This window comes from Dichomitus squalens (genome assembly GCF_000275845.1).
Source record: "Dichomitus squalens LYAD-421 SS1 unplaced genomic scaffold DICSQscaffold_38, whole genome shotgun sequence".
Classification (NCBI taxonomy): domain Eukaryota; kingdom Fungi; phylum Basidiomycota; class Agaricomycetes; order Polyporales; family Polyporaceae; genus Dichomitus; species Dichomitus squalens.
The window spans coordinates 23,533-48,526 of NW_006766920.1; the positions used below are offsets into that span (position 1 = coordinate 23,533).

Below are 24,994 nucleotides of genomic sequence, written 5' to 3' on the forward strand. Positions count from 1 at the left end.
GGAGAACACTTACTGAGCAAGATGTGTCTGGGAACCCATGCATGAGTTCGAGGCCGTACCCAGATAAGGTGATGGAAGGAGGTCAAGATGCAAAATCGGCAAAGTCGAGCGCCGCCAGCTTGATATCTGAGGCTTTCTGGTTGAACCCGCCTGACTACTCCCAGTAAGTAAGGGTGCTAACCGTAGACATATATTAAGATACTCACAAGCCGCAACCTGCAAGTCGATTTGAGGTTCGGATAGACTATAGTACACTATTACATTAAGGCGATTTGCAATGCCTTCATGACGCAAGCGTATGCCGGAGTTGAGACATAGACTACATATCAGTATGTCCTCTATTTATGTCTGTTTACATCGAATAAGGCGTTCGACCGGGTCTGCCGTTCGCACCCCTTCAACTAGCTGGTAATCGCTGATACTTGCTCACATACCCGCGCTTGAACCAGAAGGGCCTAAAACGCGGTGATTGATCAACCCAGGGTTGATGTTGCCGACCCAGGCCTAACGGGCCGTAGACAGTCCGTAGACCTCGGCATACGGTGCCGTGACCACGAGAAAGGAAGGAGCCATCATGACAAAGCGAACTGCATGCCAAATACAGACATGACATAAGCCACTCCAGTCACGTGCTGATGATGAGCAGAACATGCCGCCTGTTTAGCGCCCAAGATCCACAGACTGTTTCAAACCCCGCCTAGAAATCTACGGACGTCCGTAGAGCCGTAAATCCTTATGGAAAGTCGTCCAATAGTCGCATTGTTCATGGATTGAGGTGAGCACAGCTCTGCGTGTAGCCGTATACATAAGGTCACTAAGCACTGATAGAGCAGTGATATTGAGTTGCAACCGAGGGCGGTACGCGACTGTGCCGAAGGCTTGGACGCGTCGGAGAAGACGACGGGGCTGTGCTAGACCGCTCGTGCAGGCGCTCGATCGCGGGCAATAGAGGCGCGACGCTCCGGTCGTCGTTTGTAACGCTTTTTTTGTTAGCTCTGAGGTGTCTCTGCCTCCTTTTGCTGAGTTATCACGAATGCATAGCTACAGCACGCAGTGCGGCTCAAGAGGGATGTGGATAGTATTATGCCCGCATTCGCCCAAGCACACCGACATCCGTTTGTCGGGACCGGCATCATGAATTTTAAACACGGGCAGCAACTGCCGCGCGCGCATCGTCATCCATTCCCCGTCGCAGCAAAGTTCTGCATGGCGTCTCTATTCCGTCCAGCGCGCACTATATGAACGCGTCGGTGAACAGCAATGTCCATCGCGCCTTCCCCACTTTCTCTTTCTTTAATATCTTCCTTCGTCCTCCTTAATGACTTCACGGTCCTTCACGGCGCTCGCGGTGGGCGCATTGGCCCTCTTCGCGGGACCTGTCCTTGCAAACCCTTCATCATACAACCTGCACGCGAAACTGCAGAAGCGCTCGAGCGGAGTAACGGCCAACACCAACGGTGTGGCCGCGCAGACCTACGACTACATTGTTGTTGGCGCTGGTCTCACAGGGGTCACTGTGGCGGCACGCCTCGCGGAGAACTCATCAGTTTCAGTTCTCGTTATCGAGGCGGGCGGCGACAACAGGACGAATTCCCAAGTTTACGATATCTACCAGTACAGCGATGCATTCAACGGACCTATGGACTGGGCATGGCCGTCCGACGCCGGAAAAGTGATTCATGGGTGAGTCGCGTCAGTCGTGGCTCCTTTGCACGTCTGAACCGCGATGGGGTAGCGGCAAGACTCTTGGTGGTAGTACCTCCATCAACGGAGGCGCGTGGACTCGCGGACTGAATGCGCAGTACGACGCGATCTCCAGCCTGCTCGAGGACTCTGAGCAGTCCGTCGGATGGAACTGGGAGAGCCTTTTCGATTACATGAAGAAGGTACGTCCGAACCAGTGCGCTTGCCTGGCTCGCCCCAACCTCACACAGAGCGCTGTGAACTCAACGTTGACATTGGACGCGTAGGCCGAGACGTTCTCTGCGCCCAATGCCCAGCAGCAGGCCAAGGGTGCACAGTCCATCGCATCCTACCATGGCACGTCTGGTCCTGTTCAGGTCACATTCCCCGATGAGATGTACGGCGGTCCGCAGATGAAGGCCTTTGTTGACACGATGGTGAATGTTACCGGCATCAAGCATTACAAGGACCTGAACGGCGGTACGCCGAACTGTGTCTCGTATACTCCCTTGGTGCGTTGACCTCTCAGTCTCAATATGTAATACCTGATCAGACTAATATCTTTATATGCAATGCAGAGTTTGGACTGGCACAGAGACGACCACCGCTCATCCTCCATTGAGGCGTACTATACCCCGGTCGAGGATCTACGCGCCGGCTGGACGCTTCTAATTGAACACCAGGTTCGTTGTGCGGTACTCGCTCTTCCCAGCTGCGCAGCTCTTCTAACTAGATTTCCCTATTCTAGGTCACCAAGATTCTCTTCCAGAACAGCACTAGCGCTCCTCACGTCGCCACCGGCGTTGAGTTCGGCAAGGCTGATGGTACTGGAAGCAGACAAGTTGCTCACGCGCGTAAGGAGGTCATCCTGGCTGCCGGTGCTATCAACGTAGGCTAGATACGTTCTACCGGATTCTGTCTTGGAAGCTAATGGACATCTTGCGCCTTCTCAGACCCCGGCTTTGCTGCAGCTCTCCGGCATCGGCGACTCCGGCCTTCTCAGCGCCCTTGGGATCCCCACGATAGTCGACCTCAAGACTGTTGGAAGAAATCTCCAGGAACAGACGATGAACTCGCTCGGCGCGAACGGCAACGGCTTTGATACGGGAGGCCATGGCCCGACCGATGCGATCGCGTACCCTAACATATACCAGCTCTTTGGGTCAAACGCGGGAGCGTCGGTCCAGAAGATCCAGTCGTCGTTGAACGCGTGGGCACAATCGCAGTCTCACAATGCCTTCTCTACCTCTGCACTGGAGACCATCTACAACATCCAGGCCGGGCTCATCATTGATAACAATGGTTAGTGTTGAGCAGACGTGCTGTGACAAGACGCCAACTGACTTAGATCCGTTACCCTTCTAGCTCCAGTCGTTGAGATGTTCTTCGACAGTGGTTACCCTGAGTATGTCATATGATCCAAACCTTTCTGGTGTGGCTTAGGCACGAGCAGTCAATATTCACATTCGCGCCCACAGTGACCTTGGGATCGACATGTGGCAACTTCTGCCTTTCTCCCGCGGCAATGTTACCATCAAGGTTCGTACCTGATTTGTCTCTTCAACTGCTCAATCCGGGAGTGGCTGCCAAGCCCCTTGCTCCGCCAAAGCAAGGAAGCTGACATGTTCGACGTGTGCAGTCCGCCAATCCGTTCCAGAAGCCCGCCGTCAGCGTGAACTATTTCAGCGTCGACTGGGACCTCGACGTCCAGATCGCGGGCGCCCGTCTCTCGCGCAAGATCCTCGCCACCCCGCCCCTCGCCAACCTCCGCTCCGCCAAGGGCGAGACGCACCCAGGACTGAAGACGGTCCCCGACAACGGCGACGGCGGCTCGGACGCAGACTGGAAGAAGTGGATCGTCCAGGACGGCACGGGCGGCGGCTTTTCTGCGGTCTCGCACCCGATCGGCACGGCGGCGATGATGAAGCGCAGCCTCGGCGGGGTCGTCGACGCCCAGCTGAGGGTGTACGACACCGCCAACGTGCGCGTCGTGGACGCGTCGATCCTCCCGTTCCAGATCAGCGCGCACCTCTCGAGCACGCTTTACGGCGTTGCGGAGAAGGCGGCGGACCTCATCAAGGCTGCCCAATGAACGACCGACGCGGCACTCTGACTTCTACGCTCGATATGTCTGCTTACGCCTGGGAGGGTTATCCCGCACTTGCGCTGCTACCTTTGATGCGGAAATAGCTGACTTATGATTTTGAGCACCTCCCATTGGACTACCTTGCGGCTTCTAACTTATTGACACTGTGAACTCGGACTATTTACGCCCTGTCTCACCATTCGTTGATGCTGATCGCTCGATCGCTGAACTATTATATCGACATGTGCTGTAATAGTAGATTGTCGAAGGTATGTACCTTATACTATATAGTACAAGCAGTCTCTGGCTCTACGCAGATGACAAGCCGTAGTGTGCAAATACGTTGACGTCCGCCCGGCCGAAGGTGAGACATACGGAACGCCGCGCACTGAGCCTCCCGTTCTCTCCAAAGGCGGCACGGGTTGATGGCTTCATCAAGCTAGCTCGTTCTTGCTGACGGTCACGGCTGGAAACGTACCGTCTCCGTAGCTCCTATACTTCATCAGGTTCTGAAATGGGCTGGCTATTAGAAGAAGGCAAGGATGTTGGGCTCGAGCGAGGCTCTGTGCTTCCTACCCTGAGTCACTTGAACAATATGTCTAATTGTTACCAGGTCATGAGCCGGTCTGTAAGCGGTAATATGTGGGCGTTGCCTGCGGTGTGAGCGATGGGCAGCATTTAGAGAGGGACTGCACAGACAACAGGCGAAACATGCGTAGGCAGCATATTTGGACAGTCAGGCAAATGGCAGACGAGAGGCTCGCCTCAAGCGAACCATTTCCGAGTGTGTAGGTACCCCGACCATGCTGTCCGACATGCTGCACTTGGTGTCTGGCATGTCCTGACTCGACCGAGGGTTTGAGGGCGACGAGTATCACCGCTGAGTACGGTATGTGACAGCCTAATGAATGCCATATACGACAAATCTGCACTATTGGCAGGTACGATCCACGCCTCGCGACACTAGTACTGCCTTCCCAAGGCAAGGAAAGTATAGCAGTGGGCTGTGATAGTTCACGAAGTGGAGGTTTCCCCGTACGGGCCACACATCGGTTGCGGTATCTGAGCAGGAGCCGAGGAAGAGAGAATCGCCCGAGAACGCCAGTACCTTGCCATTCCAGGCTCCACAGACTAACACTCCCGATCGTCACGTCGTGAAGGTGCGTGTGAGTCGCGGGTGTGTTCCGGAATTGCGCGAGGAAGACGATGCATATAAAACACGGAGATAGGATGGGCAGTGCGACTCGTCCTCTTCCACCTCCTCTCATGCCCACCCGTCGGTTTCTCTTGACACCCAGACCTGATGCGCGGTATGCTCCTTTATGCGCCAAAATATCTTCGCAGAGTGAGCAATCCCAGCATGCGTGCAGGTGAGTCTCTTCGTCGATGCTGCAGAACGAAAAGGTGAGTATATGCGTAATGTATACCTCTGAAAACTAAGTTATGCGAACGACAGGAGTCCGCTCCTCGTGAGCGATCCTAGGATGAAGACGTCGGTAATCGTCTCAGGCCTCAGGCCTCAGATACGCACCACCTCGACATGGTGTCATGTTGCGTGGGGGCACAGGACAAGGTGAGTGTATGCGCCAGCCGACAAGCACTCCGTGAAGACCGGCACGCCGTGACTTGCAGCCACAATCGCGTTGCTTGTCAATGCTTGTACAGGCGCCAATTATGACGTCAGCGAACAAGGTCGGTGCTGGTCTCCGTTGCCCGTCACTTGATTTGCTTGTTTGCGCTTCGCTCCGTCTTGGCTTGCACTCACACTGCACTACGCTCGGGCAACTTGGAATATCGGAGTCCGCTACACCGCTTTGAAGGTCAAGGGACTGTCCTATACCCCTGTGTCTCCTTCAGGCCGCTCGTGATCCGCACTACGGCAGAGACACATGCTCAGTCTGTGGTGTCGAATCTATGCCTGTTGTTGCTACGAGCTGACCCTCCCGATCTCTGTGGCGATATTCATTCTCAGTCTATCCGGTCTCCTTCTTTGTCCGACATCCGGCTAGCACCTATCCCCGGCTGGCTTGCGACTCACAGAGTTCAACGAACGCGGTGCTAAAGTTACTTCTCTGCTTCCCAAGCGGCGATTAGGGGAAACGCTCTGATGTCCACTTGAGGCTTTCTTAGGACATGCTTGCACGTCTCGCAGCTCGTCAGCGGCTTTCGTTCCTTCGTTGTTCTCACCTAGTTGGTGCCAGCAACTAGGAACCGACTCATTAGGTAAGGTCAGACTTACTTTTTCGATCGCGACACATGTGATGAACAGACGGACGGCGTAGGAACCGCGCATGGGAAGAGAGGCGTCATTTGACCACCTTGGACGGAACGGGACTCGGCTTCGGGACTCCCTACTTGCGTTCTCTGGGACGTCTACTCTCCCACTGCATATAAGGTCTCGAAAGAGGGGCCGAATCTCCTCGTTTATCCTCCTTTCACCATGGCCGCTGAGAACCCCTCTGTGATCTTGCCTACTCTCGAACGCCTCGGCGTGCAGACCGTGCCAGCCGATGTCGACGCGAGGAAAATTGCGCAGCTCTGGCTTGACTCGTTCGCGAAGTCTGCTGAATCTGGTGATATCGATGGCATCTTGTCGCTCTTCTCGTCCGACGCTTGGTGGCGCGACATGCTCGCCTTGACCTGGGCATTCCGCACTTTCCACACCGCGCCCAATATCCGCAAGTTCCTCGAGGACAGGCTCTCCTTGAACGCTCCTACCAACTTCAAGCTCACCAACGTCAAGTTTGAGAACCCGTACCCCGATCTTGCCTGGATCCTCGGCCAGTTCACCTTCCAGACGAAGGTGGGTCAGTGCAGCGGAATCTTCCGCCTGATCCCGACCGCCAAAGGCGGTTGGATCGGGTTCACGTTCTACACGAACCTCGAGGACCTCAAGGATTTCCCGGAGAAGATCGGCGCTCTCAGGAACCATCTTCCCAACCACGGCAAGTGGCTCGCGCAGCGTGAGCGCGAGCGCGAGTTCGTTGATGGCGATCCTACGGTTCTCATTGTCGGCGGCGGGCAGAGCGGACTCGATGTCGCAGCGCGCTTGAAAATGTTGGACATCCCGACCCTGGTCGTAGAGAAGCACAAGCGGATCGGTGATCAGTGGAGATACCGGTACCAGGCTCTGTGTTTGCATGATCCTGTTTGTGAGTACGCGCGTTGGTTCGTATGCCATGGCGCTTATCGGACGTCTCTTCGTGTCTTTTAGGGTACGACCACCTCCCGTACATCCCGTGAGTGACCCTTGTACCTTCCGCATGCGTTGCATTTCTCCGTTGTTGACCCCTCGAGGCAGCTTCCCTGCTTCATGGCCAGTCTACACTCCTGCGCACAAGCTCGCGAACTGGCTGGAAGCTTATGCAGACGCCCTCGAGCTGAACGTGTGGACATCCTCAGTCGTGACCAAGGCCACGCAGGACGCCAATAATGAGTGGGACGTCACTGTCCAGCGCGCTGACGGCTCGACGCGCGTGCTACACGTCCACCACGTCGTATCCGCGATTGGCCTCGGCGGGAACAACCCGTTTTTCCCCGATATCGAGGGGCGGGAGGAGTACCAGGGTCAGGTGCTGCACTCAACGCAGCACAACTCGGCTCGGGATCATCTGGGGAAGAAGGTCTTGATTGTTGGGGCTGCTACATCTGGTGCGTATCTTGCTTATCACAAACTAGTACGAGGGACTGAGAGGTTTGGACAGCGCATGATCTTGCGGCGGATTACGCGGAGCACGGTGTAGGCGAGTCGCAAGCCACGTGTTGTTCTCACCGCCGTTCTTTCCTTGCTGACGCTTTGCGCGCGGGGTAGATGTCACGATGTACCAGCGCGATAGCACCTACATTATGACCACTCAGCACGGTATGCCGGAAATGCTCGGTCGTACGTATCCGTCCTGCGGTTCCTTCCCCTCTCTTTCTAACGCGTCGGGCCGTTCGTGCTTTTGTAGACCTCTGGTGGGAAGGCAAGTGGCCGGCGGACGTCGCGGACCGTATTGACGCATCGATGCCGACCTGGATCACCGAGGAGATCTCGAAGCGGCACACCGCTGCCACCGCAGAGGCCGATAAGTAGGTTCCTCCCTCAGTGCGTGATGTCAGACTTGCGGTACTCACCGATTGTCATGCAGGGAGCTCCTCGACAACTTGCACAAGGTCGGCTTCCGCACGCATCTGGGCCCTAACGGCTCTGGCTTCTTGGCCATGACCAGGAGACGTGGGGGCGGGTACTACCTCGGTCCGTAGCGATCCCGACTTGTGTTAACGTACATTCCTGCCTGGCATGAGTACTGACGCCCAGGGTTGGCATCAGACGTGGGCGCGTCCCAGATGGTGATCGACGGCAAGATAAAGCTGAAGAACGACAGCCGCATCAAGAAGTTCACCAAGACCGGGTTCGAGTTCGAGGATGGGAGCAAGGTCGACGCAGACGTCGTGATGTTCGCTACTGGGTATGTTCCTCCTGCGCTGCTCTCTTTCTTGTACTGTCATCTCCACTGCGCGTCTGCCCTTCTCTTGTTTACCTCATCATGCTCCGCTCTTCCCACCCTCGCCCCGTCACCTCCTATCATTGCTACTCCCTTGCATCTTGCTGTACTCACCGACGCTATGTCATCGCGCAGCTTCGACTCGCCGATCGTGACGATCAAGAATATCTTCGGGGAGGACACCGCGTCTCGCGTGAAGCCGATTTGGGGCCTTGACGAGGAGGGCGAGCTCAAGAACGTCTGGCGGGACTCGGGCGTGCCCAACTTCTGGTTCATGATGGGCAACCTGATGTGGTGCCGGTTCCACTCGAAGCACGTCGCGCTGCGTGAGTGTCCATTCAATCCTCGATCTCTCATAACAGCATGCTGATTGCTATCGCTTGGCGCGATTGTAGAGATCAAGGCCATCGAGGAGGGTATACTTCCCGGCAGCGGCAGCGAGTTCCGCTACCAATGATGCTCCGGGCGCAAAGAGCCACGGTGGGGCCGCTTTAGAGACGATGAATAGAGTCGCCCGTGAAGGAGCTTTACGCGAACAGTACAATAGTTCAGTCAAGGGGAACGTAAGAAACAGATCAAAGATAGAAGTTCAGGTATATTGCCGTATTGTACAATTACAGTCGATTTAAATCATATGCGCTAGGGGCGACTTCGTCTAGTCGGATGCTTGACCCTCCGTCGTGAAACAGTGATGAGCGTCGAAGCCAACTGCGAGCAGTTCATTCTCTGATCTATTTGGCTTACTCGCGCTTTGCTGTTGCAGATAGGCATATGTGCGGTGAAAATTATACAAGTGGATCGGGTACGAGAGTAGAAGCCGTGGGCTGGGACATTGGCCGATAACTCCTGGGAACATAGCATGACCTTCTTGTGGCCTTGCCAGCATCCTGGAGACCACCAAGTACGTCCCCTGGCTAGGCCAATCCCGAGGCCAACAGGTTACAGAGATACGTCTTGGCAGGGCTGAGCGGCACTGTACTATGACGACCCAGGAACTTGAAGGACGACTCCGGGATCGGGACTTCGCTCGAGCTGGGAGCAACGCCACGTCTGTGCAGCTGTATGCGACGCCGACGCCGACGACAAGATACTGAGACGGTCGGTGCTTGACAATGTCGGTGCTATTGGATGTGAGTCCATATTGTCCCCGTTCATCGTCCTTGGCAGTAGCCTGCATAACAGTTGCAACTGTCCGTTTCCGAGTCCGCATCCAAAGGTTTGATGACCTCCGCGATGTCGTAGCTGATCGAACCAGTAAAAGCTTGCATGTCCATCCGCCAAGCATGACAAACATTGTCTCCTCGAACACCTCGCATGCCATCCATCTAATCTTGGTGGATGGCTTCGCGCGCGGGCATCGTGTGTTTTGAGCGCTGAGCGCTAAGCATTCGCCTCCAGTGCGTGGCGGCGATGGCGCAGGGCTAACAGTATGACCAGTATCCGCCCGCATCCTGTCGCGCGGTGCAGTGAGGATTAGAAGAAGCCGAGGTGGGAGATTAAACTGACCCATCGCGAGTAGGAGAACACTGGGCCAAGTACTAAGCACTGAAACTATGTAGTAGGCCGATTCTAACTGCGCGAACAGTTACGTTTGCACTCCGTTCTTGGGCCCTCGTGGGACCTTTGCGTGCAGAAGTGGATTCACTGACAGTTGATGTTTTCCACAACAAGTAGAGGATACAGCAATCTCTAGACCCGAGGTCTTGGCCCTTGGGAGAAGTCGTTCTGCAGGATCTTTCTCAGATAGACGCCCTCGCGAGGATCATCATGGACGTTGACGACCGGCGGCATTTTCTGTCATGCCTCGACTCTCTTGCGCACTGCCAACGCGAGCTCATGTTTCAAATTCCTGTATCCTCCTCTAAGTTGTTCCACGTCCGGATTATGGCCGGCCGCTATGGTGCCTGTTGCTCATCGCAGTGGAAGAGGTGATGAACAGCTGGCCAACGCTCTGGTTTACAACATGGTGTGACCACACTGATAGCGCAGAACTGTTCGTTCCCTGGTCTGTGGCGTCGCGACAAATCGATTCAAACCTAGACTACAGCGAGCAGAGCGCCTATGACATGTGTCCGTAGGTACATCTTTGATGGAGGGTTGCAAGCGATACCGCTTTATGGCAGCTCACCATGTTACTTGCAGCTCGCGAATCTCCCTTATGACTTTATGCCCTCGCGCTCTAGTGTGCCAAGAACGTCGCGACAGCCTTGATGTCTCAGGCACATCCTAATTGCAACGATGGCTGATCAGCACCGGACTCCCCGCCTGGAGATTGCAGCTGGACGACCGGACTCTCCCACCGTTGGCATCATACGGCTTGCCGATGCCCGCCCCTACCGCCGCGCCCATGAGCGCAGCGTATATAACTACCAACGCTCCGAAGATGAATTCCTTACGGGTCCTGGTGATTCCCCACTTCGTTCTTCGCTCGCCCTCTCCCTCCTTTTAGGCATCTAAGCCGCCCTTCTCCTCACGATCTTTTGGTTGTATTTATCACGAGTCTTCACGCCATGGTCTTCAGTCCTCTCCTTGTGGCCGCGCTTCTTCCCATTGCCGCGCAGGCGGCGAACGACTGGAGCCAGCCTTGCTTCGGCCAGTGCAACTGGGATATCAACTCGGGTAGTGGTTCTGGCACGGTCCAAATCGTGAGTGTACTCTGTCCTTTCATATATGGGAGAGGGACGCTCACCTGAGCGTGTCATGACACCCTCGCGCGTGACGAACGTAGACTGGCACGCAATCTGGTGTTTCCGATTTGACCACGGCGGCAGGATGGAGTATTCTTGACTGCGACGCAAACACCGCGGACCAGGATATTCGCTTGGTCTGCCAGAACCCTGACGCGGGCTGCGATCACGTCCACACAGACGGCGCTGCGGGTACCCTCGTTCGTCTCCCGACCTCGGTATGTGTGCATGCGCTCTTCCACTTAATTGTGTTGCTGAGATTTGGAGGATGTGAATACAGTGCGGTTCCGTGCCATTCGCCCTTGTGACACGCATGTGGACCCATCAGGACCAGAGCATCCCCGCCAACAAGCGGGCGCTGCTGACGCGCCGCGACGGTACCACGCCGACTGTCAAGGGTATCAGTCTGTCGACTAACTTTTCGCAGGCCGATCCTTCGCAGTGAGTATTCCCCTGTCAGTCAACCTTCGAAGTCGAGTAACTGAACACACGACCACCCAGGAAGGGCAACGTTACCCTGCACCTTCAGGGATCCTCGATTCCCGGCGTCGCTACCAATTTTACGCAGCCACCTCCTGTTGACCAGCTGAACAAGCGCGGTCTGTTGTCCTGGGTCGGCAACACCCTTAAGAACATCGGTGAAATCCACAAGAACATCAGCGGCAGTAGCCCGATCAACTTTTCGAAGGATACCCCGCTCTTCGACCAGAGCATCAACTGCCCCCAGAGCGGCGCCATCCCTGCTTTCTCTGGTGAGGTCAAGGTCGACCTGAATGGCAAGGTCGACGGTACCGTAAACTACGGCGTCGCAGCCAGTGGCTCTGTTATCCCTCCCAAGCTGGACCAGTTTGGTCTCTTTGTTGGTCTTGATACGACTGTCACTGGCACGCTCAACCTCGATGCGACCCTCACGGGTACGGTTGGTACCGGTCAGATCCCTCTATTCCAGACGGGCATACCAGGACTGGATTTCCCAGGGATCCTAAGCATCGGTCCGACTTTCTCTGTCAATGCGGAAGCAGACGCGTCCCTCGATGCGAACCTCAACATGGACGTTGACCTCGACTACACCATCTCCGGTGCCCAGCTATTCTTCCCTCCCAGCAGTGGTCCCTCTGGCGCGTTCACTCCCGGTGACTCTAAGCTCCAACTCTCCGTCTCTCCGGACGTCACTGCGAACGGCCAGGTCACTGCTCACCTCATCCCAACACTCGCGTTCGGCATCAACGCCCTCGATGGCAAGGCCAAGGCGACCATCAACCTCGACGTCGACGCACAAGCCGGCCTCGACCTTTCGCTCACCGCCTCGGGCAAAGCCTCCACCGCGACTGACGGCAGCAAATCTGCCGACAAGTCCTTCGGTGGCTGCGTCGATGTCACGTCCGGCCTCACGGTGTCCGCTGGCGCTGATGCCGACTTCTTGAGCATCTTCGACAAGAGCACGAGCGTGGACTTGTTCAAGAAGACGTTCGATCTCTTCAAGAAGTGCTTCGGTGACAGCGCTGCGCGCCGGACATACACTGGCCGGAAGGCGCGCGCCGAGCTGCTCTCCAAGAGGGCGTCCATTGCTTGCCCGAGCAGCGCTCTCGCGTCTGCTATTTCGGTTGCGGATGAGACCGTCACTGGTTCGAGGTGAGCTTCCTCCTTTGCTTTCTCAGCTACGGCTACTGAGATGAGACTACGGCTTTCTAGCTTGCAATAAGCGACCATGTCAATTTTTATTCGTTCTCGAAGACTCTGGGATTTGGGCCTTTATCTTAGTATTCGTCCTAAAAGTATTGTTATCGGCTGAGGGCAGCTCTTTTTTTGGTGTATTACCAGTTTTTGGTCAAGCGTTTGCCAATGATCATACCCCCCGCACCTTCGTTCTTGCAACTTGAGCCCGCCTTGTCCGAATTCAGGCCTTCGTCCGCTTTCCTTGACTTCCGATGCTCCCTCAATCTTGGTTCAGCTTATCGGCAGTACCTACAGTACTCACGCTCAGGTCTTGACTATACATGCGAAGCAAACACGAGCCAACTAGTTCGTGTGTACCGGTCGCTCAGAAAGGCAAGTCTTTCCGTTCCATTGACTCTTATCGCTGTCACAGGGGGCCTCTCAGCACCGTCTGCTCTGCGACGTCGTCTTGTGTACAGCAACACAACGGTATCTCTAGTCTCCGATATGGACCGCTTAGGCATGGAAGTCGCGTATGCGAACGCGAAGAAGAGTTATGATGAGGGTGGCGTACCCATCGGCGCCGCTCTGGTCTATCATGGCGGCGACGGCGAGCCGCGGGTCGTTGGGGAGGGTCATAACGCGCGCGTCCAGAAAAACTCGCCAATCCTCCATGGAGAGACTGCAGCCTTGGAAAATGCAGGGCGATTGAAGCCTGATGTCTACCGCAACTCGACCATGGTGCGTCTTCATGCCTACAGACCGATGAGGTCCCGAGTCTGATGCTTTGATTAGTACACCACCCTTAGGTACGTTGCGAGGTTGCTGCGCAGACCCACGGGTGCCACCGTAATGACTCTATGCCTCTACAGCCCTTGTAGCATGTGTGCGGGGGCGATCCTTCTATACAAGATCCCGCGCGTCGTGATCGGTGAGAACGTCAACTTCGTAGGGGAAGAAGAGTTGCTACGGAGTCGAGGCGTGGAGGTCGTGGTCCTGAACGACGAAGAATGCAAGGCGCTGATGGCACAGTATATCCGCGAAAAACCGGAGGTATCACACTGCGAGACCGTCACTGCACGACCTGCAATCTGACAGATGTTTGTTTAGGATTGGTACGAAGACATCGGCGAGAAGATCCGTAAGGACTAGTGTAGGTACTCAGTAGTTTGGATGCATCCGTCGGGTGGTGGAGGCTCCACCACTCGACGGATGCATCCAAACCACGGGCGACGGAAACATCCTCAGTAGGATTCATCCCAGGACTCTGGATGCTTCCTCGCCCCATCCATACGGTGTGCGCTGATCATACGGCGTGTCATCGCAGCAACGGGTTACAGGCAGAGTTTAATGCACGTCATATATCTGGGTCATTATATCATTGGTGGCGGGGACAATTATGGCATCAATTTAGCAAGCTGTTCAAAGGAGTCTACCACGACATCAACTTCGCCACCATCAGCTTTAGTCTTGACGATATCCCTGACGTCGCCATCTTCCGTCGGACGGCGGACGTAAACTGTCTTCATACCATGTCTAGCTGCAGCACGAAGGTCATATATGTGGGCTGCGACCATCGCGCACTTCTCTGGTGTGATATCGAGATGATGTATAGCTCCTAAATAGGTCTTGGGGTTCCTATAGAGGCAGATGCGCATCCAGCATGAAGGTGTCGTCAGCACGAAGAGCCAAACAGGGAAGCATCATACACTTACGGCTTATACGACCCAAGCAACTCTCCGGAAAACACCACATCCCAAGGAAGGTTAGCATATTTTGCCTACAAGAAAGCGTCATCCACGAGCAAGGGCATACGGCAGTTATGGAGTGTTCTCTTACCATGTCCACAAGGAGACGTACATTTCCATTGGATAGGGTCCCGATGATGGCTTTCTTCTTCATCGCATATAGCCCACTGCTGCTATCCGGCCACCCTGAGAGCAACCGGATCGTCCCTCGCTACTTCAGAGAGGACACTTGCACATACCGTCTAGTTTATGCCACATTTGGACCATCTCTTGCCTTTGGGCGTCATCCCATACAAACGCGAGATGACTCCAGCGAGGAGACTCGAGCAAACCGTCAAGAATCTAAGAAGACCGTCTTTTGGTTATTCAGGCCGATGGGTGTCCGCGGGAGCCTACTACCTCTCTGTGCATGACGTCGGCGTTATTGGACCCTTGCCCTCCGTTGGCTACCCGACGGCTGCATGAATATCGTGTAAACTGGTACTCTACAGCGAGTCGATCCAAACGCACGTGTATTCACCGTACCCCTTCCTCCACTCTTTCGTGAAACCGCTCCAGTCTGTACGTGGATGCGTTTTCAGCAGGTACTGCGACGAAGATCGGCAAAAACGGACCTTCATTCTTCAAAGATTCTGGCGCAGAAGCTTCCAAAGCTCGGGTCACGCTACCGAGCCAATCTACAACAGTACCGAAGACGTCAAACACGTAGGCCTCGACGCCGTCAAGAGGGTTGACTTCTTTCGACATCCCGCTGAGTGATATCGATGTACCCTCAAGGTCCGAAAGACAAGACGGTACAGTGGGAAGCGGCCGGCCGTGCCTCCGCCTGTCATTGCGCCATATTTACCCCTGTTGTCTCCCGTGACTTTCCGAGCCCAAGACCTGAGCTACCTTCAGCATAGCGACAACTCTATCGTCGATACAAGAATACAAAAACAGCAACTCATGCGGCAGCGACCGTTACAGTGGTCTTTTCACCCTTACCCGACGCGCCGATCTCGGCGGCACTGATCTCCAGCGCGCCGTTCTCGTCGACGATTGTCGTTACTTCTAACCGCGTAGTCCAGCGCGCACCCTTCTTTTTCGTCGCCTGTTTCGCGACAAACGAGAGGGACGCAAGGAGGTTTTCCTTCTCTACCGTCTTCTCCTTGACCTCCTCTTCCTCTTCCTCCTCTTCCTCCTCGCCCTCTACCGGCTCCTCGTCTTCGAGCTTGGGGAGCTTCACCTTCTCGATCTTTACGCCCTCGTGTGCCTCCCACACCTCGAACCCGACCCTCTTCTCACCCTCACCCTCGCCCAGGTCGACGTCAAACGCGATGATACGGCGCGCGGGCACAGGGGTCTCCTTGATGACAGCGGGGATCCACTGGCCGCCCAGAGCGCTTTCCGCGTTCTCCTCGGGGAAGAGGAAGCCAACGGTCTTGGACGTGACCTTCGCTTGCGTGTACTGGTGGCCATGCGTGAAGGACGCCTTGACCTCGCGCTCCTCCTCGGTGCCCTCCGCGAGCTGCGCAAGGATCCTTGCTTGGAGCGCGCAACCGCGCGAGAGGATGGTCGTCGGGTCACCTGTGCCACCGCCAACGACAGTGCCCTGCGTGAACGGGGTGACAATGGTTTCTGGGAAGCCCTGCGAGAGCGTCTCGTCAAGCCCCGGAAGGCTCGCAGAGCCCCCGACGTACACGATCTCGTCGACGTCGTAGAGGTCCAGCCCGGCGGCAGAGACGAGCTCCTTCACCTTCTCGTACACGCGGTCGTAGATGGCGCGCACCTCCATGTCAAACCGGAGACGTGTGATCGTGCCAGTGAAATCGATGCCATCCTTGAGCGATTCCACGGAACACGTCGCAGCGCCAGGGGACGCGGAGATGGTGCGCTTCGTATGCTCGAGCGCGAGGCGGAGCTTCGCCTCCGCGCGCTTGTCCTGGGTGTCCGTCGCTGGGCAAACCGTGAGCGGCACTTTCGTTTTCTTAGTGAACTCTTTCGCGAAGTGCTTGATGAGCTTGTCGTCTAGTGCGTCGCCGCCAACGGAGTGATCGGAGAGCGTCGCGAGCGAGTGCACGAGGCCATGGCGGATCGAGAGTAGCGAGAGGGAGAGCGCGGACGCACCGAGGTCGACGAGGAGCTGCGTGCGGTCCGCACTGAGGCCTTCGGGTTGGGGCCCACTGGTCGTCGTGACCGCTGCAGCGCCCGCTTCCTCGAGTAGCTGCAGGACGGTGATGCCTGCGTCGCTGGCGGCCTTCTCGAGCGCATCCTTTTGCACTGGCTCAAACCAACTGGGGACGGAGATGACCGCGCCCTGAACCTTCTTGCCAAGGAAGTCCTCTGCAGACTTGATGAGCGACTGGAGGAAGATGGTTGTCACTTCGGACACCGTGAGGACGCGCTCGACCTGCACGGGCTCGGATCGGGGGGTCACGGCGGCCGAGGCGGCGGGTGTGTTCGTTGCAGTCCTAGGGAGGGGAGAGGGAGAAGCCTGGAGAACCTTGACCTTGTAGGCGGGCTCATCGGCGACCTCGGGGTGCTGAATCACGGGGGCAGATACGGAGAGGGTGTTGGCAGGGATCTCGGAAAACCTAGGACGGTTATTAGGGTGTGCGCAATTCGTGTGAGTTGGTATGACTAGACGCACTTCTTTCCAAGGAGATTGCGGAAGCCGGTAATGGTGTTTTGGGAGTTCTTCACAAGCTGGTGCTTGGCTTGGTTCCCGATGTACTGGACAACTTGGCGTTAGCTCTAGGACGGACAGTAACTCAATGAAAGCTCACTAGTTCCTCGCCGTGGAACGAGATAGCACATGCTATCTGACGCTCCCCATCCTCGTTCGCGATGCAGTCCGCAGAACCCTCCTATGTGACCTTTCAGTTGCAGTTGTGAGTGTGGAGGTTTTTCGACGAACCTTCGTGAGGACAGCGATCGAAGCGTAAGAGTTGCCAAAGTTGATTCCAACGACAGTTGGGAGGGAGGAGACCTCTATGGGTGCCTCTGCAGTTCCGTTTGGCTGGGCCATCTCTCTAGGCAAGGGTTGATGGGGAAGAGGTTTGCGAGAGGATGTACGAGGAGCGGCGAGCGGCACAACTTGCACGCAACTAAAAATTAGGACGCGTGATTAGATAGACGCTCGTTATATTCAGGTATAATGGCGCTTCTATCAGGTGTTCAGGACGTCCACCATCTCCGTTGTAATATCTGCGACGGAAAACATCTCTTTTCGTTTCCTGGCGACGTAAAAGCAATCATCCAATAAGTAGTGAACTCAGGTATGATCTTTGGCATCGATAAAGGGGGACGGGGATGGCAGGTGGGGCGCAGCACTGAACCCCTACCATCTACCAGAAAGCCATCTCCGCCAAAATGTCCTGCGGTCACATCGGAGACATCGCTCGCTTGCAACCACCTAAACTATCCCAGTCGGTGCATCGTGAGGAGTGTACTCAATGCTTTGACAACCAAGTGCGGAACTAAAATCCTGTGACACGCGTGGTACGCCACTCACCGCCCCGTGCAGGACAGTCCTCTCGGAGTTGATGTTTGCTTGACTTGCTTCAATGGAGCGTGCCTGGACAAGGAAAGGCACCACGCGCGATCTCACGTTGCGAAGACGGGGCATTCATTCACTTTGAATGTCAAGCGCAAGTTGAAGCCATCGGCTAATAGGGTACGTGTCCCTTGCATGTTCCGCCTCCCACATGTAGGTTGAGTAGCGCGACTTGACATCAGGCTGAAGACGAGGAGCCCCCTGCCAAAATGAAGAAATTGGCTATCGTTGAAGAGCGTGAGGAGGACAAGTACGAACACAAGACGGTACTGAAATGCTGGAAATGCGACGCCCAGAACGGCCTTGAGCTCCCGGACGCTTCAGCAGACCCGCATGTGCAGTCTCTCGTTACGGGAGTCATGCAATCACTGTCATCCGCTCGCCAGTCCGAGGTTAAAGCTTGGGAGGAGGAGATCGCAGCTTGCGAACACACCCTGATGCTGGAGCAGCTCGCTACGGGCCCTATTGCTGCTTCTGGTACGTTCCATTCCTGCAGACGACGAAGTGTGTTTGATGACATGTACCTGCGTGTAGGTCTCGCACATTGCCAGAAGTGCGACCTGAAGGAGAACCTCTGGCTATGCCTCACTTGCGGTTCGCTCGGCTGCGGTCGTCAGCAATACGGTGGTTTCGGTGGCAACGGGCACGGTCTTCAGCACTATGAGGAGACGAAGCATCCAGTGTGCGTCAAGCTCGGGACCATCACTCCAGAGGGTACCGCCGGTACGTTCCGTGCGAGCCTGAGCGTCGTACGCTACGACTAATCCTCCAAGTAGACATCTACTGTTACGTTTGCAACGACTCCAAGCTGGATCCTGATCTTGCGAGACACTTAGCCAACTTCGGTATCAATGTCCAAACCCAAACGAAGACCGAGAAGTCTATGACGGAGCTGGTGGGTGTCACAACGCATACTGTATCCTAGAGTGCTAACCTCTCTCGTACATAGCAAATCGAACAGAACCTCAAGTTTGACTTTTCCCTGACAGGAGAAGATGGCAAGGCGTTGGAGCCCGTGTTCGGCCCAGGATTAACCGGCCTCTCAAACCTCGGCAATAGCTGCTATATGGCATCCGTGGTGCAAACGCTCTTTTCCCTCGCGCCTTTCCGCGAGCGCTACCTCCCCACCGCAGCAACGCACTGGGAAGTCTGCCAAGAGTCCCTTCCCGCGAACTGCATCGATTGCCAGATGCACAAGCTCGCCGATGGCCTCCTCTCCGGGCGCTATTCCCACCCCCGCCCGCACGCCGCATCCTCCCCCTCCGCGCCGAAAGAGACGAACCCGCTCGTGCCCGTGTTCCAGGAGGGCGTGAGACCTTCGGGGTTCAAGGCGCTCGTGGGGAAGGGCCACGAGGAGTTCGCGACAATGCGGCAGCAAGACGCGGAGGAGTTCCTAACGCACCTCATCACCGTGCTCCGGCGGCACGCGAAGCGGCTTGGGCTAGACCCCACCAAAGAGCCGACGGGGGTGTTCGCATTCGGGATGGAGCAGCGGCTAGAGTGCGGGGAGTGTAGGCGGGTGAGGTATCGCGTGGACGCGACGGATGCGGTAAGTGTACCTGTACCGGCGAGGGAGAAAGGAAAGGATGCGGAGGGGAAGACGGTGTATGAGGAGGTGCCGTTGAAGGAATGCTTGGACATCTTGACGGGCACGGAGGCGTTGGAGTATCAGTGTCCGTCCTGCCAGAAGAAGGTCATTGCCACGAAGTGAGTACATTGTCCACTGCGTTCGTAGTAGGATCGAGCTAATGGTGTGTGCTAGGTCGACCAGACTGGCGACGTTCCCGCAGGTACTTGTCGTTCATGCGAAAAAGTTCCAGCTCGTGAACTGGGTCCCTGCGAAGCTCGGTACGTCTCGTTTACGCCACAGCTCTCCACGACTGTATCAAATTGTATTTTCCTAGACATCCCTGTCATTCTGCCAGAGAACGACGTCCTCCAGCTCGATGAGTACCTCGGCCGGGGACTCCAGCCAGGCGAGACCGAGCTCCCGAATGACGAAGCCGGTACGTCCCTTTGCTTAATTTCCCTAGCTCATGTCACGTCACTCAATGCTGACCGAACGTTTCCAACGCGCTAGTTGCAGCGCCAGGGCTCCCGCAATTCAATGAAGCAGCGATGGCTCAGCTTGAGGGAATGGGCTTTCCCACCATCCGCTGCCAAAAGGCACTCCTTGCGACGGGCAATGCGGACGCCGAGGCGGCGATGGAGTGGCTGTTTGCGCACATGGACGACCCAGACATCGACGCGCCCATTCAGCCCCAGGCTGCTGGTGGAAGTGGGAGCCCGGAGCCGTCGGCGGAGCAGGTGGGGATGTTGGCGGATATGGGTTTCACGGAGAAGCAGGCGAGGAAGGCGTTGCGCGAGACGGTGAGTCTTCCATGGTCTTGTCTGGATATCTGGTTCCGCACCGGAATGGTTAGCTCAGCCGCCGATATGTGCGGCTTACGGGACCCGTATCCCCAGGGGCATCGTCGCTCTCGACTCGTCATCACCTCGTCATCTTATGTGCCTCATTGCGGATGCCGATCTGAGCCTCTTGTTCTCTCCTTCAGAGCGGCAGTGCAGAGCGCGCGGTAGAATGGCTCTTCTCGCATCCCGATGATACCGGCGAGGACGCGCCCTCTATCTCCGCGGTCCCGAGCGGCCAACAGCAAAGCACGGAGGTTGGCGGCTCTTCGAAGCTGCCGGCGCGGTACCGACTCAAGGCGTTTATATCTCACAAAGGGCCATCTGTGCACTCGGGACATTACGTTGCGCACGTCCATACAGCGACGGAGGGCTGGGTGTTGTTCAACGATGAGAAGGTCGTCAAGGCCGACGCGGAGAGCGTGCGCGAGCTAAAGAAGCTCGCGTACCTCTACGTGTTCGAGAGGGTGTAGGGTTGCGGTGTCGAAGCTCGGGCCTCGAGCTCAACAAGCGATCTCGACCTCAACTTTCCACCGAGATGTGATCAGAGGCGAGTGTAGGTGGCACGGTGATTACGATATCTGGCCACAAGGTTTTGCAAGCTGTGGCCTCGAGACTTGGGCAGAGGGTGGGACGATGGGACGATGGTGCTAAATTGTTGCACGCGTAGGCAGCACGAGTGCAGCGCGGACCTGGCATAAGACGTTTGTAATTTAGCTAAAATCAAGTTGCCCTCCTTGGCGTCAAGCATCGTGTAGATAGCCTGATATCGATCTTTGTCCGTGACTCGGCATGCGGATATGTTCTGTGAGGAAAAGAGCAAGATTGTGGTCTGGAAAGAAACTGAAGCAGGTGCTGCCTGGGGAGATTGAAACTCCGACGCAGCAGCTTTTTGCGTGCGCTTGAGAGATTGCGGCCTTTGTCTGCTCTACGCCATCTCTGTCTCCTTTCCGTTGCAATCGTCTCTCTCGCAGCCCATAAGAGACAGCGTCCAGCTAACTCGCACAACGACCATGTCCTACAACATCCCGATCAACCAGGTCGACCCGACCGCACCCACTCCGCAGAACACCCCCTTGCAGCATGCGCCGATCGCCCAGGGTCTCTCGCGCCCAACGGTCCCCGACATCACGGAGGACAATGAAGGAGAGGAAGAGGAGTCCACCGGCGCAATCCAGCAAGCGATGCTTGGGCTCGTCCATGGAAAGCTCTCGGGGCTCGTCGGCAAAAGCTCTGGCTACATCGAGAGCCTGCCGGTAGAGGTGAAGAAGAACATCGAGGCTCTCAAGGGCGTGCAGGTCAAACAGGTCGAGCTGCAGAATCAGTATAAGCGCGAGTGCCTCGAACTCGAGAAGAAGGTGCGTGTCTTTCATTGTGGCCTTCCTTGGACGGACGAGTATGTGGGGACAGGATCGTTGGGCGTTCTTGTCTGACTGAGACGGGGCGGGTTTGGTCGCTGCGTCATAATCGTCATATTGGGAGATCTGCGTTTTCATGAAGCATTGGGAAAGACTGTTTGCGTTCGTAAGGACGCGTACTCCTGGCATTGTGAGAATGCGGGGTAGGCAGGCGGATCAAAACCTTGTCTTCGGAGCCGATATCTTTCACTGCAGTGGCATCCGACGATCTGTTCTTGACTTTTCGCCGTTAGCTTTAAGCCCTTCTCGCGTACCGAAGATAAATATGTTACGATCTCGCGAGAGTAGCATTATGCATTTTACGTCTGCGACCAAGACAGGCCCCTGAGTCTTTACGCGTCCTTCCCACTACCCTCCATTATTTCTACAATACTGACGTTTTCTTTCACAGTATCTCGAACTGCAAAAGCCGTTGTATGACCGCCGTCATGCGATCATCACTGGTGCGGCACAACCCACTCCCGAAGAGATCGAGGCTGGTGAAAAGCAGTCGATCAAGGATGATCCCGACTACACCCCCCTCCCGAAGGATGTGCAGCCTGCTCCCGCTGGCATCCCCGAGTTCTGGCTCACTGCTCTTCGTACACACGCCCACTTTGGCGAAGTCATCACCGACCGCGATGCTGACGCCCTCAAGTCGCTCATCGATATCCGCATCGAGTATCTGCCTAGTACAGAACCCAAACCTGGCTTCAAGCTACTGTTCAAGTTCGCACCCAATGATTATTTTGAGAACGAAGTGCTCGAGAAGACGTACTTGTACCAGGAGGAGGTCGGCTACTCCGGCGACTTTATGTACGATCGCGCTATCGGCACGGAGATAAAGTGGAAGGAGGATAAGGACCTGACAAAGGAGTTTGAGGTCAAGAAGCAACGCAACAAGAGTAAGTGTTGATATGTTTCGATCGCCCTCCCTCGCTTTGGATGAGCCTTGTCCGGTCGGCTAACTTCGTATCCCTGCTCAGACACCAATCGCACTCGTCTAGTCAGGAAAGCGCGCCCCACCGCGTCCTTCTTTAATTTCTTCTCGCCACCCCAGCCCCCCTCAGACGAGGCCATCGAGAGCGGTGAGCTTGATGAGGATGAGCTTGAGGAGCTCGAGGAGAAGCTGGAGATTGACTACCAGCTCGGTGAGGACATCAAGGAGAAGGTGCGTCGGACCCATATTGCCTTTTGAGATATCCTAACGTGATCTTCTATACAGATCATTCCTCGTGCAATTGACTACTTCACTGGCAAGGCGCTCGAGTACGAGGACTTCGACGATGATGACGATGACTTCGAAGACATCGATGATGAGGACGACGATGAGGACGAGTTCGAGGATGACGTATGTTTGTACCAGGTTTCTTCGTTTATGTTGTACGCCACTCACCTTTGTTTCTTTCTTGATTCTCAGGATTCCGACTCCGATGGTGATATCCCCGCGAGGAGACGTGCGCCCCCCAAGGGCCGCGGCGCCGGCGCGAATCAGAACGTCAACCCTGAGGAATGCAAGCAGCAGTGATTTTTTCCGCCCTGTTCACTGCCACTCGTTCGTTGTCAAATATTGCATCTTCCCGATACGTACCACTCCTTTGCATCGCATCGATTGTTGGCGTTCCGGGCTTGCGTGGGGCGTGATCGCTCCCGTGGGTGCGATTCGCGTAGTCACTCTCCCTCATCCCAACCTTTCCTCCCGTGACATGCTGTCCCGCATCCCTTTCACTCAACCATATTCATCGGTACATCGCTTCTCCTGCAATCCTGCGCGTTCCCTTCTGCTGGCATAAAGTAAAGCTGTAATCGCCGTCGTCTTTGCCTTCATGTGTACTACAATCGTCTCGAACTAGGATCCGTGGTGCTGCCTGTGCTTAGGCTGTGTAGTCTGTTACATTAGTCCTCCCTCCCCTCGTGCGGTGTCTGCTTGCGATAGCGACGTCGCCGATTAGCGCTGTCTTTCATTAGTCTCTCAGTTGTGTCGATGTAGAATCGCCGAAATGGAATGAGGATGCGCGGAGAGTCAAAGACCAGTCAGTGTTTATAATGCCTGGCAAGTCGCCTAGGGATTGGAAGGCTTACGAGACGACTTCGCCGACGAAGACGGCGGACGAGAACGGTGAAGTATCAGCATGATTCACAGAGAATATGCCAAGCAATGGCATACTCCGCAGGCTCAGGCATTTGTTATATAATGCTTATGTGACGGGAACAGATCTGCTAAACTATCACGTTTACCCAGGGATGAACACAATGGTCTTAGTAGTGGTGTGTGCCGATGATAAGTTCGGCAGCGCTGGTGTAGTCTCAGAGAGACATGGAGGCACAGTATGGGATGTTGCTCTGACCATGATTTGCTTGTGTCCATTTGGACGTTTAAAGGTTGTCGATTCAAGTATATGTCTTCCTGGAAGTTTGTATCAACGAAAGTCCGATACTTCTGAAATGGGTAGATTGTCAGTCGTGCGGACGCATCGTCTAGGCTGGGCCGATATCATCCGCTACTGACCCTGCTCAATATCCGAAAGCAAAGAAAAATGCCCTCCGAGACGTCACTTACAAAGTGCTTCCGGGCCAGCTTAGTGTACGTAAGAACCTGGCTCACCCTTCAAGCTTCAAGTATCACTAATGTAGTCCAAGGTCAGGGCCTATGACTCGGATGGCGCGGGGGCTAGTATTCTGAAGCTCAGTAATCTGTCTTTCAGATCCAGTCGAGGAGACCATCATCCTTGGGGGGCAAAACACCTCCATGCTAAGGCTCTCCGAAGTCCCTAATAGCGATATCGGCTTTCTTCCGGGGCTATACAAGGATAATACTTGAGCTGGAGGGACAACATGGGAAACTATGGCAGTTGCAGGCACAGGCATCGGCTTCTTGAACATTCGCCTGGATCCTGAAAATATCATGAATGTCATAATGAACAGGATAATATCTTTCATATTAGACGTCCATGCGCACCTGCTGAACGACAGAAATAATGTTCTCCGCCGCCGCTGCAGATACTATGATCGTGCTACCCAAACGTCGACATGTCATATTAAGAAAATTTGGGTCATCAACTGAGATATTGTTGTTGCCGGCCCGATACTCGTATAGTGGTTAGCTCGCGCCTTCCCCTTTCTACTGAGCAGACGATCCAACGGATCAAGGGGTGTTGAGTATGCTTTCTGGATATGGCAGCTGCCGCGTGGAACCGTAAGCGGGACTGAATTCTAGATCTCGCGTCTCCCACGCCGCGTTGACGTTTAGCGCGCCGTCTGCTTAACGTCGTGCTCCTTCTTCCCCGGATCCCCGTCCCTTGAACT

General features: G+C 55.5%; 8 protein-coding genes across 8 annotated transcripts; 6 read left to right on the top strand and 2 right to left on the bottom strand.

The window, feature by feature from the left end:
* The first annotated feature begins 1,271 nt into the window (after positions 1–1,271).
* On the top strand, positions 1,272–4,082 carry DICSQDRAFT_139284 (alcohol oxidase). Its single transcript, XM_007368638.1, has 9 exons — positions 1,272–1,683; positions 1,736–1,886; positions 1,971–2,195; positions 2,262–2,366; positions 2,432–2,572; positions 2,637–2,985; positions 3,049–3,088; positions 3,162–3,222; positions 3,323–4,082. Exons 1-9 carry the CDS (start codon positions 1,319–1,321, stop codon positions 3,773–3,775), a joined length of 1,890 nt encoding a protein of 629 aa, XP_007368700.1. The 5' UTR covers positions 1,272–1,318; the 3' UTR covers positions 3,776–4,082.
* A 1,682-nt stretch (positions 4,083–5,764) lies between these two features.
* On the top strand, positions 5,765–8,911 carry DICSQDRAFT_90511 (FAD/NAD(P)-binding domain-containing protein). Its single transcript, XM_007368639.1, has 11 exons — positions 5,765–5,992; positions 6,052–6,921; positions 6,984–7,008; positions 7,071–7,420; positions 7,474–7,508; positions 7,577–7,652; positions 7,720–7,840; positions 7,900–8,006; positions 8,082–8,220; positions 8,392–8,582; positions 8,652–8,911. The coding sequence occupies exons 2-11, from the start codon at positions 6,210–6,212 to the stop codon at positions 8,711–8,713; spliced, it is 1,818 nt and encodes a 605-aa protein (XP_007368701.1). The 5' UTR covers positions 5,765–5,992; positions 6,052–6,209; the 3' UTR covers positions 8,714–8,911.
* Positions 8,912–10,766: 1,855 nt separating this feature from the next.
* DICSQDRAFT_172861 (uncharacterized protein) lies at positions 10,767–12,579 on the top strand (the record flags this gene model as incomplete). Its single annotated transcript, XM_007368640.1, has 4 exons — positions 10,767–10,901; positions 10,985–11,161; positions 11,224–11,384; positions 11,445–12,579. 4 exons carry the CDS (start codon positions 10,767–10,769, stop codon positions 12,577–12,579), a joined length of 1,608 nt encoding a protein of 535 aa, XP_007368702.1.
* Positions 12,580–13,106: 527 nt separating this feature from the next.
* DICSQDRAFT_66812 (cytosine deaminase) lies at positions 13,107–13,751 on the top strand (the record flags this gene model as incomplete). The annotated part of the gene is made up of 4 exons (XM_007368641.1): positions 13,107–13,340; positions 13,395–13,408; positions 13,472–13,652; positions 13,710–13,751. 4 exons carry the CDS (start codon positions 13,107–13,109, stop codon positions 13,749–13,751), a joined length of 471 nt encoding a protein of 156 aa, XP_007368703.1.
* A 193-nt stretch (positions 13,752–13,944) lies between these two features.
* DICSQDRAFT_110019 (haloacid dehalogenase) lies at positions 13,945–15,145 on the bottom strand. The gene is made up of 7 exons (XM_007368642.1): positions 14,962–15,145; positions 14,858–14,906; positions 14,747–14,804; positions 14,587–14,689; positions 14,439–14,533; positions 14,315–14,379; positions 13,945–14,237 (listed from the first exon to the last, which is right to left on the bottom strand). The coding sequence occupies exons 1-7, from the start codon at positions 15,092–15,094 to the stop codon at positions 13,997–13,999; spliced, it is 744 nt and encodes a 247-aa protein (XP_007368704.1). The 5' UTR covers positions 15,095–15,145; the 3' UTR covers positions 13,945–13,996.
* Positions 15,146–15,290: 145 nt separating this feature from the next.
* Positions 15,291–17,354, bottom strand: DICSQDRAFT_66782 (actin-like ATPase domain-containing protein; the record flags this gene model as incomplete). Its single annotated transcript, XM_007368643.1, has 4 exons — positions 15,291–16,920; positions 16,977–17,059; positions 17,113–17,193; positions 17,256–17,354. 4 exons carry the CDS (start codon positions 17,352–17,354, stop codon positions 15,291–15,293), a joined length of 1,893 nt encoding a protein of 630 aa, XP_007368705.1.
* A 344-nt stretch (positions 17,355–17,698) lies between these two features.
* DICSQDRAFT_149017 (ubiquitin carboxyl-terminal hydrolase 14) lies at positions 17,699–20,764 on the top strand (the record flags this gene model as incomplete). The annotated part of the gene is made up of 10 exons (XM_007368644.1): positions 17,699–17,797; positions 17,853–18,002; positions 18,065–18,359; positions 18,417–18,605; positions 18,659–18,777; positions 18,832–19,589; positions 19,645–19,730; positions 19,787–19,888; positions 19,963–20,252; positions 20,438–20,764. The coding sequence occupies 10 exons, from the start codon at positions 17,699–17,701 to the stop codon at positions 20,762–20,764; spliced, it is 2,415 nt and encodes an 804-aa protein (XP_007368706.1).
* A 540-nt stretch (positions 20,765–21,304) lies between these two features.
* On the top strand, positions 21,305–23,216 carry DICSQDRAFT_66789 (nucleosome assembly protein; the record flags this gene model as incomplete). The annotated part of the gene is made up of 5 exons (XM_007368645.1): positions 21,305–21,655; positions 22,119–22,593; positions 22,675–22,859; positions 22,914–23,054; positions 23,109–23,216. The coding sequence occupies 5 exons, from the start codon at positions 21,305–21,307 to the stop codon at positions 23,214–23,216; spliced, it is 1,260 nt and encodes a 419-aa protein (XP_007368707.1).
* Between the last annotated feature and the right edge of the window lie 1,778 nt (positions 23,217–24,994).